Raw genomic sequence first — 19,383 nt, 5'->3', positions numbered from 1 at the left:
TAAAAGTACCCAAATTCTTTACTCAATTAAAACTGCATTTACTTGTCTAAATAAATACTTTGATAAAAGTTGCAGTTTCAAATTCTTCACTCAAGTTAAAGTAGAACTGTATAGGTAGGGCACTTTCAGGTGAAGCTCTGTATCGATCAGGAATGGAAAAAATAATGAGAAATTATAGTTATAGGTGATGTATAGATAATGTGTACATATCTTACTCAACTGAAAGTGGAAGTATCCAGCCAAAAATGTAAGTGAAAAGGTTGCTAGTGAAATACATATTAAAAGGTAAATGTTTTTAACTGATGAATTTATTGGTAATGTCATGTTTTTATGCTTATCTAAAAGTGTTAGAATTTGACTTCAGTAAAGCAACTACAACTATTTTGCCTGAAAACATCATTTAAATATCTTTAATTTGAGAAGGTCACTACAATTGGTGAATTGGATGATTATTGATAGTTTTTTCTACATGGATTAACTTAATTGGATGTTAAACTGAGTCCATTCAATTGATATATAGCATACAGACATTGAGTAGATGAGAGAAGATATGACCTTCATGATGTTTAAGGAGTACTTTGAAGGTCTACATGAAATGTATGTCAAGTAGTTTATATAATGTCATAATTCGTCATACAATTTGTGTGTTGTTGTCAGTGTATAATGTTGGAGCTTTGACAGTTGTGGTCAGTACTGGGACTGACATGAATCTCATTTTACATCTGCCCAGTTACACAGGCATTTCATCACCTTCTGACTGTGTACAAGAATATTCAATCTCAAACCCCTGTTCACTGCCCATTTATAGAAACACTGAGACTGTGCAGTTCATGCACACTGTTTTTCCTTAGAATTCTAATCTTACAGACAAGACTACATCAACAATTTATAAAACCAGCACAATTCATGGGTAACTAATAGTATTATAAACTCTATCAACTTACAGAAAACTGCTAAATGTACTGTAACTGTAATTCCACTTTTAATAGAGTAAGATTTTGACACAGTACTTTTACTTTAAGTATGAATTCTCAGTACTTTTTCCACCACTCCTGATAGTGTTTAAAAGTTCATGTCTACGCTACATTACAAAACATAATGCACTTTCAAAAATTTTTTTATTCCACATTGTTTACATTATTTATTTCTTACTGGTCTTTACTGGTTCAAGTATTACACACACAGTTCTGACATCTAAAACAGTCGTACATGCTACTCAGGTACTTTTGACAACTAGGAATCTCTAGTAGGCAAGAAATTAACCACTTCTCAACAAACCAACTTCTTCTCACCATCATGTTTGACATAGTATGATGTCAAAAATAACATTACACAGCAGAGAAATCTTCATGACAAAGCAGTTCTTTGAGAGTGGCATTTTTATTTTGGCGGTATGGTTTCAAGGCTTATATAGGGAACCTGGAAATGAGGAACAGCTGATACCATTAACAAGATGGTGTGAGTATTAACAAGAGCCAGAAACACTGGCCAATGTTGGTGGGGGAAAAAAAACAGCAGTATGGAATATGGACAACCACAGAGGTCAAAATCTGACACAATAGGCCATCTTTAAATGTTTTCATTCAGTCAGCCTTTTCTTGTGTACCACCTTTGTATGTGGAACATTTTTACACAAATTTAGGGCCGTTTTCTCCAAGAGTTTAGCATGTTTGGTGAGGTATGAAAGCTTTTTTGTAGCTTGGAAATGGTCCAGAAAAATCTCTGGTCCTCTTGAAAATGGTGGTATGGGGCTTCATTCCACCGAACCGTGGTGCCTCATCGGGCGTAGAAGATATCCACTCTGAGCATTGCATGACTAATAACTTGATTGGTACAACTTGTCATGTTACTTAAGATTTCCAGTTTGGTGATATCAGGGAAAGGGTTATTATTGTGAGGGGAAGAGACAAAAATATCTTACTGATATATAAAACTGTGTCATGATGCCAAAAAGTGCTGTCCTTCATCATTTTTGTACCAAAGGAAAATATTCATTAAAAAAAACAATTAAGGGATAAACCTAGTGATGACCATTTTGCGACTTGATCTTCTGTCTTCACAAACCTGTGATTATGAGCTCCGTCCCTGAACAAGCCCAGAAACAGTCTTGGGTGTGGCCTCAAGCATTCAAGCACTCAAGTGTTAGAAAGAAAAACAGTACACATATCAGCACTATTGAAAGAAGTTTTATAGAAGACCCTGTTACAATTGATAAACACGCAAGAATTTTAAACATTGTAGTGAGTTGAAATTTGTAATGTTCAACCTTAGGCAAAACTTTTAGGATATTTATGTAAGCACGCACAGATATAAATGTGTTCAGAATGTACATTAGTTCCAGTTTGATGGTGCTAACAAAATGAATCATCCCCTGAGGCTTGTCTCCATGTTGGTGTGTGCTGACCCTCTTTATAGCTTAGTACCTGCAAAAGTAATTAGCATTGGAGAATGATAACAGAAATGCAAAATATACATAATCTGTGATCTAACACAGCAGTGTCAACAATCTTAAAGTCCCTGTGAAGTGCCTTTAAACACAGAATTATTTGATGTGTTGGCGTAATTTCCACTGAAAGAGGAAAATATAGAGTGGCTCCTCCTTCTTTTAAAATAGCCAATAGGGTTTAGCTTACCTCAAAGGGAAACTTACAACTGTGGGGGGTGGGAAAATTCAGATTCTGGAGAGCATTTGATTGGACAGAAAATCTGATGAGAAGCCGTGGTGTAGAATGACGTCATCAAAATTGTTGAGCCGTATTGGTGGTAGAGAGAGACTGTACATTTTGAATGCATATATCTTCTGAATGCGAATTGTGTCATTGTTTTGGTGGGCTCTAGCTTATAGATAACCTTAAGTCTAACATATTCATACTGAAAACTTCAAATTTTGATTTCATGGGGACTTTAAGGCTCTACAGCCAGACCAGAGCATTGCAGATAATCTTAGACATGACTGAACTAAAATATAAAAGTGGATAAAGATTCTATTATTTAAAAAAAAAAAAAAAAAAAAAAATTCTTATTCAGTGTCATTTTATTCTTACCTGTAATAGCTTGGCTTAAAGGGGCCGTTCTTGTTCACACCTATGTACTTTGCTTGCTCATCTGTGAGTTCGGTTAGGTGCGTATCAAAGTTCTGGAGATGCAGAAGTGCTGCATACTCATCTGAAAGTGCAGAGCACATCACTGAGATCTTTTGCATAGTAAAACATAAGGAAGGATAGGACTATTAATTGCTTGTCTTACCCATTTTCTTAGGAAATGAGTAAATGTCTTGTTTATAATGTCCCTCAGGTGCATTAAACAGCTCAATCAGTGCCAAAACCTAAAGAGACAGCAAAGATTTTATGGGGGTTTTTTTTAGTTTTTTTTTTTTTTTTTACCAATTTTCTCTCAGTTCTTCAAAAATCTCGTCGACCTTTAGGACATTTAATGAACAATATTCTCAACCTGCACAACACACCTGAGTTGTTTCTGTAATGGACAACACAAAAACTGGCACAGCAGAGCAGCTCAGGTTAACCAGCCGACCCTTGAATCAGATAACCATATAGTCACACCGACATTTTCAGTTGTAAACATAAAATGTCTTGCTCATTTAATTTCCTAGAAAAGTCGAGTCTTATTAGACAGTGTACTCTCACCTCTGCCAGGAGCACTATGGTTTTGCCATTTGGCCAGACGATATGATCCAAATGTGTTCTTACATGCTGCCAAGTCAGCTCTGGTGTCATCAGACTGGCCTGAGAATAGAGCTCATATTCAGGCAATCGGCTCAGCTATGATCAGCTCCATACACAGCATAACCTAATGTGGTGCTAATGTCACTGAATTTAAGGCTCAAAATATATATATATTTTTCAAATTTAGTTTTTCAAATGTATTTTACCAAAATTTTATGAAAATTATTTTCTTTACAGTGGATATATAAAGATTTCACACCTTTGTATAAAAATGTTTGAAACGTCAGATCTTTTTCCACCTTTCATATGATATACCAACCAACAAAATTTAAGTGAAAAAAGGTAGAATTGTTTTAGGGGGAAAAAACAAAAAAGTTACAATAACCTGGTTGCAAAAGTGTGCACACCCCTTAACTAAGCTTTTGTTAAAGCACATTTTGATTGTAATACATCACTCATTCTTTTTGGGTAAGAGTCTGCCAACTTAGCATGTCCTGGATTTAGATCTGGGCTCTGACTGGACCATTCCAAAACATTGAACTTCTTCTTCTGTAGCTGTTCCTTTGTTCATTTGGATTTGTGCTTTGAGTCGTTATCATGCTAGGAAGTGAAATTTTTCAGCTGTCTGACAGAGGCTGAAAAGAAGCAGCTGTGGGTATGGTGTACTTTTGGTGATAAGCTGTCTTGATTTTGTGCCAAGAATATCTCTTAGAATTATGCCTAAAATGTTTACCTTGGTCTCACCAGACAATAATATATTTTGCCATATGGTTTGGGTTGAATTAGATGGACTTGTATTTTTTTCCCATGACAAAGAGTTTACCTCTACCCCAGCCACCCTACCCCATAGTAGATTGTTGTCACATGCAGGGAGCCTCAATTTTGTAAGGAAGTCCTGTTCTTGGTAATGTCACTGTGGTGCCCCATTTTCTCCACTTGTTGTTGATGGCCTTCATGTTGTTCCATTGTACATCTAATGTTTTGGAAATTTTTTGTACCCCTCACCTGATTGATACTGTTACGCCACGACCAGCAGAGGGCACTGGCTCGGCTCCTGACGAGTCACGTGACATTGTTTTTGTTCGCTCGCTTCCCGATTGAGCATTTTGTGTTAAGTGACTTTAATTTGCCCCAGGTGTCCATGCTTTAAGTTAATGATGTTCTTTATTTAAATGCCTGGGTGATTGAGCACTTTGCTCAGTATTATATTGTGTCTTTGGTTGAGCCTGGTTAGTATTGTTTGGAGCAGTAGTTGTGGTTGTTTTCCATGCCTCGAATGTTCTCGTTTCCCGGTGAAGACCGCGTTTACTTTAATCCTGAGTTTTGTGTCTAATAAAGACTGTGACCTGCACCTGCATCCGCCTCCAGTCCCGTTTCGTAACAGATACTTTTAACAATGAGATCCCATACATGCTTTGTTAGCTCCTTGCGGACCATGGAGTCAGATAAAACCAAGATGTCAAGAAAATCCTACAGAAACGGTTGATTGTTATTTGGTGTTAATCAGAATCAGCTCACCGATGACAGGTGTCTGATAATTACTTTTGAATACAAGTTTGAATGTGATTGGTTAATTCTGAGCACAGTCACAAGCCCAATAAAGGTGTGCACACTTGTGCAACCAGGTTATTGTAAGTTCCACCAAAATTTGTTTTTCACTTGAATTTTGTTGGTTACTTTATAACATTAAAGGTGGAAAAATCATTTGCTTACATCACAGAAACCTTCCATTTTAGCAAGGGTGTATATACACTTTATATCCACTGTAAGGATGAAGTTGAGTGAGGAGATAGTTTAACAAATGTGGCAGTAAATTCAGTCAGTGTTCTTAAAGATGCCTAAAACCTTCCTAACTACTTATGTCATTTCTTCACACTGTGTGTGTGTGTGTGTGTGTGTGTGTGTGTATATATATATATATATATATATATATATATATATATATATATATATATAACTAACATGTATATTAATCTCAGAAAAGGACATGGCAGAGTTTGGCATCACAACAAGTTCTCACTGAGCTAACACAAAATGTCAAACACACATCCCAGTTTGTACAAGCTCCACCGCTGGTCTTACCACATCAATCTCAGTAGTGGAGTGGCCCATGTTGCAAACAATACAGCCATGCTTCATCTGATCCATGTGCTCTCGCGTAACAACATTTTTATTTCCTGGAAATGCAAACATCTCAATACAGCTGGTGCTCAGGCAACATATTAGAAAATGTGCTACTGGATGAACCACTGGATATTCAGTATTTAAAAAAAAATACAGTTGTCAAAATGTATTCAAATTACAGAAAGTTACCGGTGCAGGTGATAACAATGTCCACCACTCTGATGACCTCCTTCAGTCTGACCAGTTGAAAACCATCCATGCTATATAAGAAAAGCAGAGATAGGATTAGTGTTGAATAAATACAATACAATTTTTGCACACATAAAATCCCTTAGTCATCCATTACCATCAGGAAAATACTATTAAGAGATGCTATTAGAAATACAATTAAGTACAATTTGCATTCAATATATAAAAAAAAGAAAGAAGTTTTTTGCTGAATTGGTGTATTTCTGACCAATCAATGAAAAAGTTTTATGAATACGTTTTCAGTCCTACACCCCCCCCCCCCCAAACCCCTCAGCCATTTGGTTATGCACAGTCTGAAACCAAATGGCAAATGAACCAAAAGTATCAACTTTTGACTCTGATGGACTAAGCGTAGTAAAAACTGCAGTACTTTCCAGTAACTGTCGTAATACTCCAGTATTGTGTTTTTAAAAATGTGGTGTTATGAGCAATGAGCAATGAGCAACCTACAGTATAACCCTAAACTCATTAAATATGTGATTTCATATATTAATTTCAGCTCTTTTTCATTAAGACTATCAAAAATTTTGTAGTTAAGGATAACACATGGCAGAGCGACTACATATCAGTCCATCGCTCAAATCTGACATTATTAGTTGTTGTGTATTACCAGGCCTGTAGTGCACAAACAGGGTCAATCTCTGTCACATATACAACTGCTTTCATCCCTTTCAGAGCAGCACAGCAGCCTTTTCCCACCTACAAACACACACACACACACACACACACACACACACACACAATGGGGAATGGGTACAGAAGAAGAAATGCTCATTATTTTATTTAGGATGTGGAATGTAATGCTACTGTGGATGTTTTACCTCTCCATATCCACAGATAACCACCTGCTTCCCACCAAAATGAAGAGCAGTGGTCCTCTTCAAACTGAGAAACGTGCAGTGGAAAATAGAATATGATCAATTAAAATGTTAGATAACGTTATACATATGACATGTGTGTGAAGTGGGAGGGCACATGGAAGACAGAATAAACAGAGGATACAGATGGTTCTTGAGCCTGCATGCTCTGCATCCTTTCCATTGTGAATTTCATGCCCGACTCTCTCACAACTCAAATCTTACCCATGCAGTATCGATTCCTTGCAGCAGTAAAAGTTGTCAAACTTTTGCTTTATCACTGACTCATTGGTGTTCATTGCCGGGCAGCAAAGCTCCCCAGTCTTATACATTTCATATAGTCTGAAAGGAAAACAAAGAAAATTACTTGAGGCCGCTTGGAAACTAAATCACAGCGAAGCTCTTCAGACCTTTGAAATGCAAATGTGTGTAGAAGATACCTGTGAACACCAATGACACTTTCTTCAACAATCCCCTTGATGCTCTGGAAGAGCTGCGGGTATTTCTTATAGATCCAGTATGTCATGTCTCCTCCATCATCAAGAATCTGAAAGAAAATAACAGGCCTTCCTGAGAGCAACTCACAAAATCCAACTTCACCATTTGTCAAGGTCATCACTGATTAAGAAATAAATAAATAAAAGTTTAAAGTTTAACATTTAACTAGCTTTTATTATTTGCCTTACTTTTACTAGCACATTACTTTTATCTCATTTTAAATATTGTATATTTATATTATGTAATAATTACATGATTATACTTATTTTATGGTATATAATATTTTATAGTATATATATAACATGTAGTTATTTTTTTTCTGCCTTGAATTTATATTATTTGCCTATTTTAGTTGATACTATCTGTGTTGATTTTACACTGTAAAGCACTTGGAGCTGCATATTAATTCATGATAATAATAATAATAATAATAATAATAATAATAATAATAATAAAATAATCATGAATTCATTATTTAAAATTATGTTTATATCTGGATTCGTTACAGTAACATTATATCATTAACATACATTTTATTGGGAATGATTCATATAAGCAAAGTAGTGAAACATCAGCAAATTGGCATCTTTTGTTTTTAACTAAAATTATACAGACTATATTGGTACTCTTTCTTAAAAAAAAAAAAAAAAAAAAAAAAAAAAAAAAAAAAAGGATGAATTCTTTACCATGTTTGGTTCCCAGTCTTCCACATTAATACAACTGTCTATACACCAGAAGTAATCATCCTCAGACTCCCTTTTCCATGCGAACACAGGGACACCTGCAAAAACACACACACACACACACACACACACACACACACACACACACGCAAACACATACAGTCTGGTATCTCGTAGAACAGTCCATGTGAGGGTTTTCTATTAATGTCTGTATTATTGAAAATAACTCATTCAAAGCTTATACCTAAATATAACCTAGAACTCTGCTCTAGGATCTGCTCAAATAACAAATGAAGGTTGTGTAAAATCCTTAATGGATCAATGAAGCACAACAAAGTGTTGCCCATATTTTTCATATTTATCATATTAGTGATACTGGAAAATGTTTTCTGTTAAAGTCAGGTCTGCACACAACACAACTGCCATTGGTCCACCAGAAAGGGAATCATATATGCCCTGAAGTTATCCTGTGTAAACATATGGCTGAATGTTCAGTTTCAAACCACCATAGTCAGGAACAGTGTCTCCAATTTTGCCATAAAGCTCCTGCTTCCTGTGCCTAAATTAGGGATGTAACCAGTGTCATTGCACCACTAGTGCAAATGTTCTCTTTATACTGAGTAATTTAATTCATATTACTTCATACTAATATACTGATCTGTGAATTTCCATTAAATCTATATTACTGTACTTCGTAGCGGCTACTCTCACTCCCTGGGATTATAATATAATACACTCAAAACTAATGAATGTATTACTGAATAGGAGAGCATGTAAATGGAGTAAATGGAGTAAATGGAGTGTACGCCCTCAGTTTCACTGAGTCACCAACCCCTGCTTCCTTTTAAAACTACTCCTCGGTAGTTTGTAATGTCTATCCATAAACTTGCAGATTCACAATGCAAGCTTCAGAAATCCTAATCTTGGCACTCTGTGGTTTGGTCTTGAACCTGGCCATCATCCCTGCTGTATGGTATGCTCATATATTTACCAAACTTCCCTCATCATCCACTAACATTAGTTTGGGACACTGCATCATGCTGGCATGTGTTGGGATGCCAAGAAAGTCCTGAGTGCTGACTGGCCACATTTATTAGAAATTACCAAAGCTACTAAGGCCAAAAGGCCAAGGACAGATGTGAAGCAAGAACCTCTAAGTCCACAAGTAACCAAGATGTATTTGTACAATAAAGGGACAGCATGGAGTGCAGTGTTCCAGAATTGGGAGGATGACTCATTTTGGAAACATTGCCTAGCTTAACTACAAGTGAAGCCATTATTCCAAATAGTTCTAAGTGGATTATCTAGAACAAATCATTTATGGTATACTTCACTTTGTTGAATTTGATTTGCTTTAATTAAGCAATTTTATCTCATATCTTAAATATGCTTTATTAATATTATTATGTTGCCTCTATACCTGTATATCTACATGTATTTCATGACTGCTCTAAATTGCCCTTAGTTGTGAATGAGTGTGTGGATGTGTTGTGTGAATGTGCATGGTGCCGAACGACGGACTCGAGGTCCAATTCGTTTATGGATTCATGGATCCAATTCATGGCCTCACACCCTGGACTGGCTCCAGGATAGGCTCCAGATGAGTGAATAAAACTGTTCATGTATTACAGTATTTATATGCAAAATGTTAAACTAGTAGCTGTATGATGTAGTGTCACGGATTTCCCCTCAACAGCCTGTAGCGTGACAGCACGCGCTTCCAGGATTTTATTGACATTGACTTTGTTTACTTTTGACGAACTTGCATCATGATCCCGTTTTGTCCTCATGATTCTTAACAAGGACAGCTGAGACGTTTATGAAATAACCAATAACTTAACAGGGGCGGAGACAGGACAGAAACCAAACCAAAACACACGTCAAAAGTAAACAAAGTCAATGTCAATGAAAACCTGGAAGCGCGTCCTGTCACGCTACGGGCTGTTGAGGGGAAATCCATGACATGTAGCACATGATGATGATGATGATCATCATCATCATCATCATCCTCATCCTCATCATCATCATTATCATCATCATCATCATCATCATTATTATTATTATTATTATTATTATTATTATTATTATTTATTGTTATTATTATTTAATTATGATATTTCAGCAGGAAAAAATGTGTATAACTTTGCATCAGCCATTATATAAGAAATAAAACATGACAGGGTGTGCTGTTATAGGAAAATAATAAACGACGTGGTGTGATGCAGCCCCAAAGTTGCAATGCTGACATTTAAAAAAATGTATTAATGACTGACACATTATATATTTTACCCTTTTATAATTACATTTAATATTGCGGAATGTCTATGACATAAGTAAGTTCATGTTATCACTTATGTTATAATAGCTATAAACAGACATTCCCATACCAGCCTCTCTTTTTCTTTCTCTTGCTAGTCTGTTTGTTCTTGTCTTTTTTTTACTATAGTTGTTACTATAGAAACGATAACATATTAGAATGAGTGCAGTAATATAAACCTTGCAGCTGGAACTACTCTCTGAGTTTTGTTGATATAGAAAATTAACACCCTTTGACTAATTAGAATCGAGAATTCAACAGGTACACAAGAGATTAAGAGAACTCCAGTTATGGATGTGGATATATAAATTTACATTCATGTCACTGTCTCGCTTGAGAACATTTTGCAATAGAAAACTTAGCTTGTTGAAGATATTTAAATGAACATTTAAATGTACTGAAAGCTAACATACCTCAGTTGAGTTAGAAATGTAGTAAAATGAATGATTCGGTTCTTACCGGCCTCTGCAAGAGCTGCGGCTACTTTATTCTGAATAGAGTAGATATTACAAGAAGCCCATCGACATTCAGCACCTAGCACAGACAGCGTCTCCATCAGGACCTGAGGAATGACTGCATATTACCGCTAAGAATATTTCTGGTGGAGAAAATCTGTAATAGATTCAATTCACGAGTCTGAAATTGTTTCCTAGTTGATATATCATGCATTATGATTTGCAAGTTCATAGTTTCATATTGTCTCTAGTGCACAGTATAAGGAGGAGGAAGTTGATTATCTATCAATAATTTAATTCATGTTTTGCAAACACAAAACCAATCAACATTTTTGCACACTCTATCTGGGAAGTGAATCGGTGGTCATAATCAAAAACTTGACAACTTTGGGATAAGTACATGAATGAACACTCACAGCCATGTGTACTGTGATATGGACACAGCCCACTATTTTAGCCCCTGCTAGTGGCTTCTCTTCTTGGCCTGCCTTTCTCAGCATCATCAGTGCTGGCATGTCTACCAAAGTTAAGCATATGAATTAGCATTATTTATCAGCACACCCACATATGGCACTTTTCCACTGCACGGTATGGCTCAACTTGACTCTGCTCGCTTTTGGGGGGCTTTCCACTGTGGATAGTACCTGGTACCTGGTACTTTTTTGGTACCACCTCGATCGAGGTTCCAAGCAAGCTGAGCTAATGCTAAATGAGTGGTTCTGTATTGTGCATCAATAAATGTGTCATCTAATACATACTTTGCATATAGTAATATCCTATAAATCGAAAATGAAGTATCATTTTATTATTTTACAGAAATTATGTATCTCATTAAAGATAAAATTACAACAAAGCTTTCTGTCTTAGATATTTACATCTCGCTTGTTACTGATATCCAAACAGACAATTATCAAAGTCAATCCTGACACGTCTGAATCTAACTTAGTCAGATAAAAAGTACCAGGTACCAGGTGTATTCAGGTGTATCCACAGAGTCCATGTTCAGTGAACAGGAAAGGCATTTGGAATACGGCCTGACCGTGTATTTGTACAGGGCTTCGATAATACAACATTTTTAGTGGAAGATGGCACCCATGTTGAGCCGGCACTAAACTGCAGTGGAAAAGCAAGCAAAGTAAAATGAGCCAAGTCGAGCAATACCGTGCAGAGGAAAAGTGGCTATAGACATACACTCTTAAAAGAGCTGGGCTAAAAATAACCTGGGTGAATGTGGGTCAATTTGGTAACCAAGCAGATTAACCCAGCATGGATTGTTTTAATCCAGTGAGGCTGAGTTAGGATTTTGACACAGGATGCTGTGAGTAAACTTGTGGGTAAAACTCAGTGCATTGCTTGGTTGTAGACAGCCAAGTTGTTATAATTATAGTTTACATGTTACATGAGGAACACAAAAAAGCTTCAAGCAGTACTTTTTCCTATATAAAAACACGTAGTGTGAAAACATAACAACTAAAACATAATAACTCGGTATCATTTCATGCACATTTTGAAATCATGTGTAATTAAATTGAGTCCAGTGGTAGCTGATAATCCTAGTTTATCCAAGTCTTTTTTTTTTTGCCAGCAGACTAGCATTGGCTATCAAGACATGTTTAAAAGTTTATTGCATACATAATGTTAAAACAGAAATATAATGTTGAAAGGTGTAACTAAATTGTAAATTAAGTTAAATGTACACAAAACCTTGTTTAAAAATGTAAACAACAATGTAATGTGCATGTCCCTTTAAGGTCTGAATCCCAAACCCAGCATGCTAAATTGCCTATTATCAACCCAATTTGGATTACGTCAACCCAACTACTATTGTACAGCACTTTAGCACATGAGCATGACTATGTAAAAATGTTATAGGTTTGTTGTAGAAACAACATAGTACCTTGCTCTGCTATTTCTATTTCTCTGCGACCAACCAAAGCCTGACTGATGTCCTTAACACAGAAATCCTTACTTCCTTTAGAGTTCTTCTGCTCTTTGTCTCGAGGAGAAGTCTCATCTTCAGAGCTCGCTTGCGGTCAATAGGAAATGAGAGAGAATTAACAAGACAATCTGAAGATTCATGATAATGAAATTTTGCTTATTGAATAAGCATAGATAAGAAGAGAACTGAACCAAGATGAGCACCAACTAATCATGGTGTTCTAGTATGACTTGTGTGTAATGCAATTTTCGACAGTGTAACAGGTTTTGCTTGGTACCTGAGCTGTGACCATCAGCGGAGGTCAGTGAGTTGGATACTGAGCAGTAGCCCATCCTGTTGAGTCTCATGTTGAACTGCTGAGGCTGCTCTGGGACCTGGATAGGTTAAGTGAGAAGACAAAGCCATGTTGAGTTAATAACAATTCTGATATGCTTAAAGAGCTAAATTAAATATCATTTTGTATTTATGTTTATACTACTATTACTATTACTACTACTATTACTACTACTACTACTACTACTACTACTATTACTATTACTACTACTACTACTACTATTACTACTACTACTAGTACTATTACTACAGCTGCTACTACTATTACTATTACTATATTACTACTACTACTACAATTACTATTACTACTACTACTACTACTATTACTACTACTACTACTATTACTACAGCTGCTACTACTATTACTATTACTACTATTACTACTACTATTACTACTACTACTACTACTGCTATTACTATTACTACTACTATTACTACTACTACTATTACTACTACTACTACTAATACTGTTACTACTATCACTACTACTACTACTACTACTACTACTACTAATAATAATAATAATAATAATATGTTGATGATGATGATGATGATAATGTCTTTTATTTGTTAAGATCTGATTGAGATTTTGTTGTGATAAAAAAAAGTTGTCTTTTTGCAAATAAATAAATAAATAAATAAATAATCAGGAAGTACCTCATGTTGTTCTGATATCCTTGAGAAGATGATATTAAAACATGTATATGGATTTTCCTGTTTATTTTATATTTTTTTATATTTAATATATATTTTATATATTTTTTCTGAAATATTTTTAGATTTTTTTAAATAAGAGTATCTTAAGGAAGTATCTTGCAGTTGTTCTGATGTGCTTAAATTAGAGGTGATTTTGGAAATTAAAAATAAATGAAAAAAGATAGTTTTATATACATATATATACTGTATATATATTTAATCTTTTTTAACTCATTTCGATATGCTTGAGGGTATATAAATACATTTATACATCAAGAAATCTATTTTTTCTTTTTTCTTTTGATAATTGGAAGTATATTCTTATTCAAGCAACAATTTATATATATATATATATATATATATATATATATATATATATATGTGTGTGTGTGTGTGTGTGTGTGTGTGTTTTATATGTGGCATTATGAAGGTCCTATCCTCAGTATGTTAGACAATGTGGGTAGCGCTTCAGTATTCATTAAAACCCTGCTCTCTTATTTTTGTGCTTTCAGTAAAGATAATATATCATGTCTTGCTCAGGAAAAACCTGCATTTTTCACCCTGAATTAATCGGAAACTGTCATGTATACACTTACAACAGTGTACAACATGTACAAGTCCTACAACATGTAACTATGTACAGTTCATTAACCAGTTTAACATGAAATATGATCCTATTTTGAATGAATCCTTTTGAATCTACAGTGCGGATACACCTACATTCACTTTCTCAGCATATTTTATAGTCTTTGTTGTATTCAGAGACTCTGTAATGTCACTCCAGGACATTTAAAAAATCAACAATGCACCACTGTAGCAGTTCCTCATTGCTGATACGTAATGAAAAAGATTACTTTGCCATTTACAGTGTTGCATTTTCTAAAAGATCATCTCATTGACCTTGACTTCCTTGTTCTTTTGTACAGGTCAGCAATAATGTGGACCTAAATGGAATTTGGCTTATTGACAGCAGTTTTTAAACCTCTTACACTCAGTGGATATGTTCAGATTTATGTTCAACCCTTTCATAATGAATGACTTTCCAACTAGTTTCTATTAGTTACTAATTAACAGGAACTGAAAAGGTCCTTGCAGATAAATAAGTGAATAAGTAGCAAATAATAAGCAGCAATTAAGAATAAGTATCAAAGTGTTTAGGACACTTTAAAAGTGGGGAAAGTGGTCATTTCATTTAAGAACTGAATCTAACTCGATGGCAAAGACTTTAAAAAAAAAAAAAAAAAAGGTAGACAGGACCATTGGGATTGTCACTGGCTCACGCTAGACCAAACTTCAAATGTGACTATATTTAATCTTGTTAGATGGTTACAAAGCAATCTGCGCAATAATTAGGATTATATATGAAATGGATTCATTTGGAGTTTTATATAAAATGGACATAATTGGGATTATATGTCAATTTTGCTTGCTAATGAAAAATTACATATCATTAGCATTTTATTTTTTATTTTTTGCATATCATCGGCACATTCAGTAGCTTATGTTTATGACCTTGAGTGTATTGCTCTATCTGTAACTATCTTTTTTTTTTTTTAACCAAATCTTTCAATTTAATTATGGTCCACAAGATGATTTTAATTTCGAACACAGAGTCTAAATTCAGTTGGTGTACAGTCTCCAGTGTCCCTAAGTTTCTTTGCAATCTAGCCCATCATCAACTCACTCTGTCTGTTCTTGGATCCTCACTGACAGTCCTGTCACTCAATGGAGATGATTCTTCGGTGCTGTGCAAGTTTCCCGAGCGACGAGCCTTTGCTGCCTCCAGCATCCGCAACAACTGAGCAGTGACCGAAGGTACAGAAACTGAATCACCATTAGCAGTCTTCTGACTAGCAAAGTACTCTATATTGCTATTCTCTATTCCATTATTGAGTGTGGTCAGTGGAGCTGATGGTCCAAGCTGTGAGATGTTCTCAGGTATGATGTCTACTTTACTGTCTTCAGACATGACTGTAAAGTACTTGGCAATTGCTAAATGAACACTGGTGTACTGTCTTCTTACTTTGTAGGACTATGGGATGTACATAAACGCTACCTTCATGAAAAATTCATGGATAAATAAGGGACATGTGAGTAAGTAAAGTGTAAAGGGTAAATGTATCATTGCATCTCCAAAACTGTGTGGTGAATTGACAGTAAATAAGAACAGTTCTGTTGAGACAATGGAGATGATGTTTTTTTTTTTCTAAACAGAGGTGAGGTTGAGTGCTACATAGTTATTATGAAAACTGAAATTAATCAGAGTTATTTGGAAACATTGAATTGTCTAGTACTGTATATTGAGTTTACTTATTGACTTGGCTCTATGTGTCACTTCTTTCTCATAATATTATTCAAGTCAATTTTTGTACATAAGGTAATATTTCTACTGGTTGTAGCCAAAATATTGACTATATTTAAAGGAAATATATTTAAAGCAAAATGTATATATTTAAAGCACTGTGGAAACACTAAATGTGGTTTATTTAGCTCATTATTGAGAACATGGAGTATACACTGAAGGGGAAATATATACACATTTAAGAAAGTACTAGCAACTTACAACGATTTTGATTTCAATCCTGAGCTTGGGTATGTGTGGAGTTTCACATGATCTCCAGGCATCCATAGGGGTTTCTTCTGGGTTCTTGGGTTTCCTCAGACTTCCCAAAAACATGCCAGTAGATTGTGTATGTACTGTGCATGTATGGTGCCCTATGATGGACCGGTGTCCGCACAAGTGTATATTCCCAGCTCACTTCCAGGATTCACGAGCTTCACCATGACGCTGGCCAGGATCAAGCACTTACTGAAGATGAAGTGGGGATGTCAATGAATGAATTCTACTGTTTAATAAATCCAAATAGTGTCCAGCTGCAGGTTTCTCTAGGACGCTTAAAGCCTCAGTAAATCCATGTGTGTGATCCTGGTGTAACCCCTAGTAGATCTTTTGCTAAATCTAACCTCACGTAAAAGGCTCCAAAACGTAAAAATAAATGAATAAATATGTATTTTATCTATTACAGTTTAATGCAGTTGGATGAATTTAAGTTTTCTAGGTGGATGTACAACTGATTCATTCATTCATCTTCAGTAACCACAAGCTACACCAGTTTTAGCCAAGGCCTCATTTATAGAGTACACTTTAAACATGTGTACTCTATAAATGTAGTTTACAAGAAATCTCAGTTTGATAAAATTCGTCCTTTTTTTTTTTTTTTAATATTTTGAAGTTATTAGGTCATGTCAATTGAAGAATCATGTAAACATTGAATTCAATAGGCTATTTGTATTTGGTATAAATATAGCCGTTCTGAACAATAAAAAACAAACAAAAACAATAACCTTACATTCAGCTGTTTGAAGGAGTTTCGTTTACACAAAACTGCACTTGTGTTGTTGGCTATACAAAGCAAAGACATCACCTGAGGTTAAGAGCAGTACTTGTGCTTTTGTACCATTTTGTGTCTGAAATATTGCTGATGTAGTGTTGATATGTGAAAATGCTAATGCTAAAAAATGATTTTTAAGATTTGTATTAATAGTTGCAATAAAATTATAATATAATATTCAAGCAAATCCCATTTTACCTGGTGTGCCTCCATTGGTGTTAATCTCAGTTTCAGAAGTTCGATACTATAAATGTGTATGAATGCATATTGATGTATATTTATATGTATAAGGATTGACTGTGTCTATTGTAGCATTGAAGAGGACAGGAAGGTGCATGTACATCAGATCCATGTTCTCATGTTTCAATCTACTGGAGGACAGAGACATGATAACCCTGAGAACATTCACATTGTAGGGAAAATTAGCTGTTTCGGTTAAATTGTTGTAATCTCCACCATTACATGTAATGAAAATTAGCTGTTTGAATTGAGCTAGTGTATTCTCCACCAAATATGCAGGAGAGACTAGCAGGTCAGCTCGAAAGGGGAAATTTGGCTAATTTAGTATTTCTGATCAAGTATTTGTCCAGCTACAAGTTGAATTTAGCCTATTCATTAATTATGCATTAGAGATTACCTCCGTGGCCACCGGGTCTGTATGTAAATTTGGGATTTGAATTTAAAGTCACATGTAAAAGATGTAAATATACAAATATCCCAAAGGTCACCCAATACACAACAAATCTGTATCACAAATGTAGACCACATACTTACATTCTGTCTAATTACCTTTATTTACACTTGCAACAATTATGAAATTAGTTTTATTTTCAATATCAATGTAATAACTGTATACCGAGATCCAAACTTGATACAGTGAGTAAGTCATGTGAAGGAAAATGCACAGTATGAAGTAACTTTCTTAGTGGAAACTACAGTGTTGTGAAAAAGTATTTGCCGATTTCTGCTGTTTTTGTGTTTTACTGTTTTTGTTATCTCTCATACTAAATAGTTTTAGATTTTCAGAGCAGAATTCATGTTTCCCTCAATTATTGCAAGTTGCCCAGATCCTAAAGCAGCAAAGCATCCCCACACCATCACACTTCCACCACCTTGCTTGACTGTAGGTATGATGTGGAATTCTGTTTGGTTTACGCCAAATGTAACGGGACCCCTCTCTTCCAAATAGTTCCACTTACATCAGTTTACAGAACATTCTCCCAAAAAGTTTGAGGATCATCAAGGTCTGTTTTGGAAAAATTCAGATGAGCCTTAATGTTCTTCAGGGTTAGCAGTGGTCTTCACCTCACCACTCTTCCATGGATGCCAGATTTGCCCAGTGTCTTTCTGATAGTGGAGTCATAAACAGTGACCTGTATTGATGCAAGAGGGACTGCAGGTCCTCTGATGTTGTCCTTGGTTATACTTCACTGAGTTTTTCCATTTGGAGATAATGTCTCTCACTGTAGGCTTTTGGTGTCCCAAAGCCTCTGAAATAGCTTTATAAACTTTCCCAGACTGATGTATTTCAATCACATTCTTCCTCATCATTTCTGGAATTTCTTTCCACTTTGGCATAGTGTGCTACAACCAACTTCGTGCTGTTGAAAAAGTTCTATTTAAGTGTAGATTTGATTGAACAGGGTTTGCAGTAATCAGGCCTGGTTGTGTCTAGTCCAGCTGAACCCCATTATGGATGCAGTTTCATAAATTTGGGGAATTAGTAACTGTTAAGTTAAAAACTGTATTGTGTGTTTACTCAGGTTGCCTTTGTTTTATCTTAGATTTTGTTTTCATTTCTGAAACAATTTAGCATGAGATATACACAAAAACAAACAAAAAACAGAAATCAGGATTGGGGAAAATACTTTTTCACAGCACTGTATGCAACTCAAAGGCATTTTAATCGAAGAGATTGAAAGAGAAAAATGAGTGTTTCCTTTGGAACCAGTTGAGTGTGTATGAGAAACTATACTTGCATGAATTTCCTTGATGCATGCTGATAATAATGCTGTGCTCCTGTCCTTGAGGCATCCCTGCAAAACTTTGTTTTCTGAAAAACCTGATATATATATATATATATATATATATATATATATATATATATATATATACACACATACACATACACATACATACACATATGTGTGTGTATAT

At 35.3% G+C, this 19,383-nt stretch overlaps 1 protein-coding gene across 2 annotated transcripts; it reads right to left on the bottom strand.

Annotated features, from left to right (window-relative positions):
* Window positions 1–2,170: 2,170 nt before the first annotated feature.
* Window positions 2,171–15,601, bottom strand: ahcyl2a (adenosylhomocysteinase like 2a). 2 transcript variants are annotated; one of them, XM_053631226.1, is made up of 17 exons: window positions 15,519–15,601; window positions 13,083–13,179; window positions 12,764–12,892; window positions 11,283–11,383; window positions 10,871–10,973; window positions 8,098–8,192; window positions 7,354–7,460; window positions 7,139–7,255; window positions 6,878–6,941; window positions 6,667–6,755; window positions 5,997–6,067; window positions 5,766–5,860; window positions 3,645–3,743; window positions 3,464–3,532; window positions 3,247–3,325; window positions 3,045–3,165; window positions 2,171–2,423 (listed from the first exon to the last, which is right to left on the bottom strand). In XM_053631226.1, the coding sequence occupies exons 2-17, from the start codon at window positions 13,150–13,152 to the stop codon at window positions 2,417–2,419; spliced, it is 1,416 nt and encodes a 471-aa protein (XP_053487201.1). In that variant the 5' UTR covers window positions 13,153–13,179; window positions 15,519–15,601; the 3' UTR covers window positions 2,171–2,416. The 2 variants fall into 2 exon arrangements, with proteins under 2 accessions (XP_053487201.1, XP_053487202.1); XM_053631227.1 differs by lacking the exon at window positions 2,171–2,423 and having other exon boundaries at window positions 3,041–3,165.
* Window positions 15,602–19,383: the final 3,782 nt, after the last annotated feature.

The sequence above is a fragment of the Ictalurus furcatus genome, chromosome 8, assembly GCF_023375685.1.
Source record: "Ictalurus furcatus strain D&B chromosome 8, Billie_1.0, whole genome shotgun sequence".
NCBI lineage: Eukaryota > Metazoa > Chordata > Actinopteri > Siluriformes > Ictaluridae > Ictalurus > Ictalurus furcatus.
Note: the sequence above shows the minus strand (reverse complement) of the source record. Positions and strands in the feature narration are given on the sequence as shown.

Excerpts from the sequence above, each read along its gene's own strand:
- ahcyl2a (XM_053631226.1), bottom strand. The coding sequence starts at position 13,152 with ATGAGACTCAACAGGATGGGCTACTGCTCAGTATCCAACTCACTGACC. Across the intron at positions 7,256-7,353 it reads AGTGTCATTGGTGTTCACAG|ACTATATGAAATGTATAAGA; the intron begins GTATCTTCTACA and ends TTTTCCTTTCAG. Across the intron at positions 3,744-5,765 it reads CCACTACTGAGATTGATGTG|GCCAGTCTGATGACACCAGA; the intron begins GTAAGACCAGCG and ends CTCTATTCTCAG.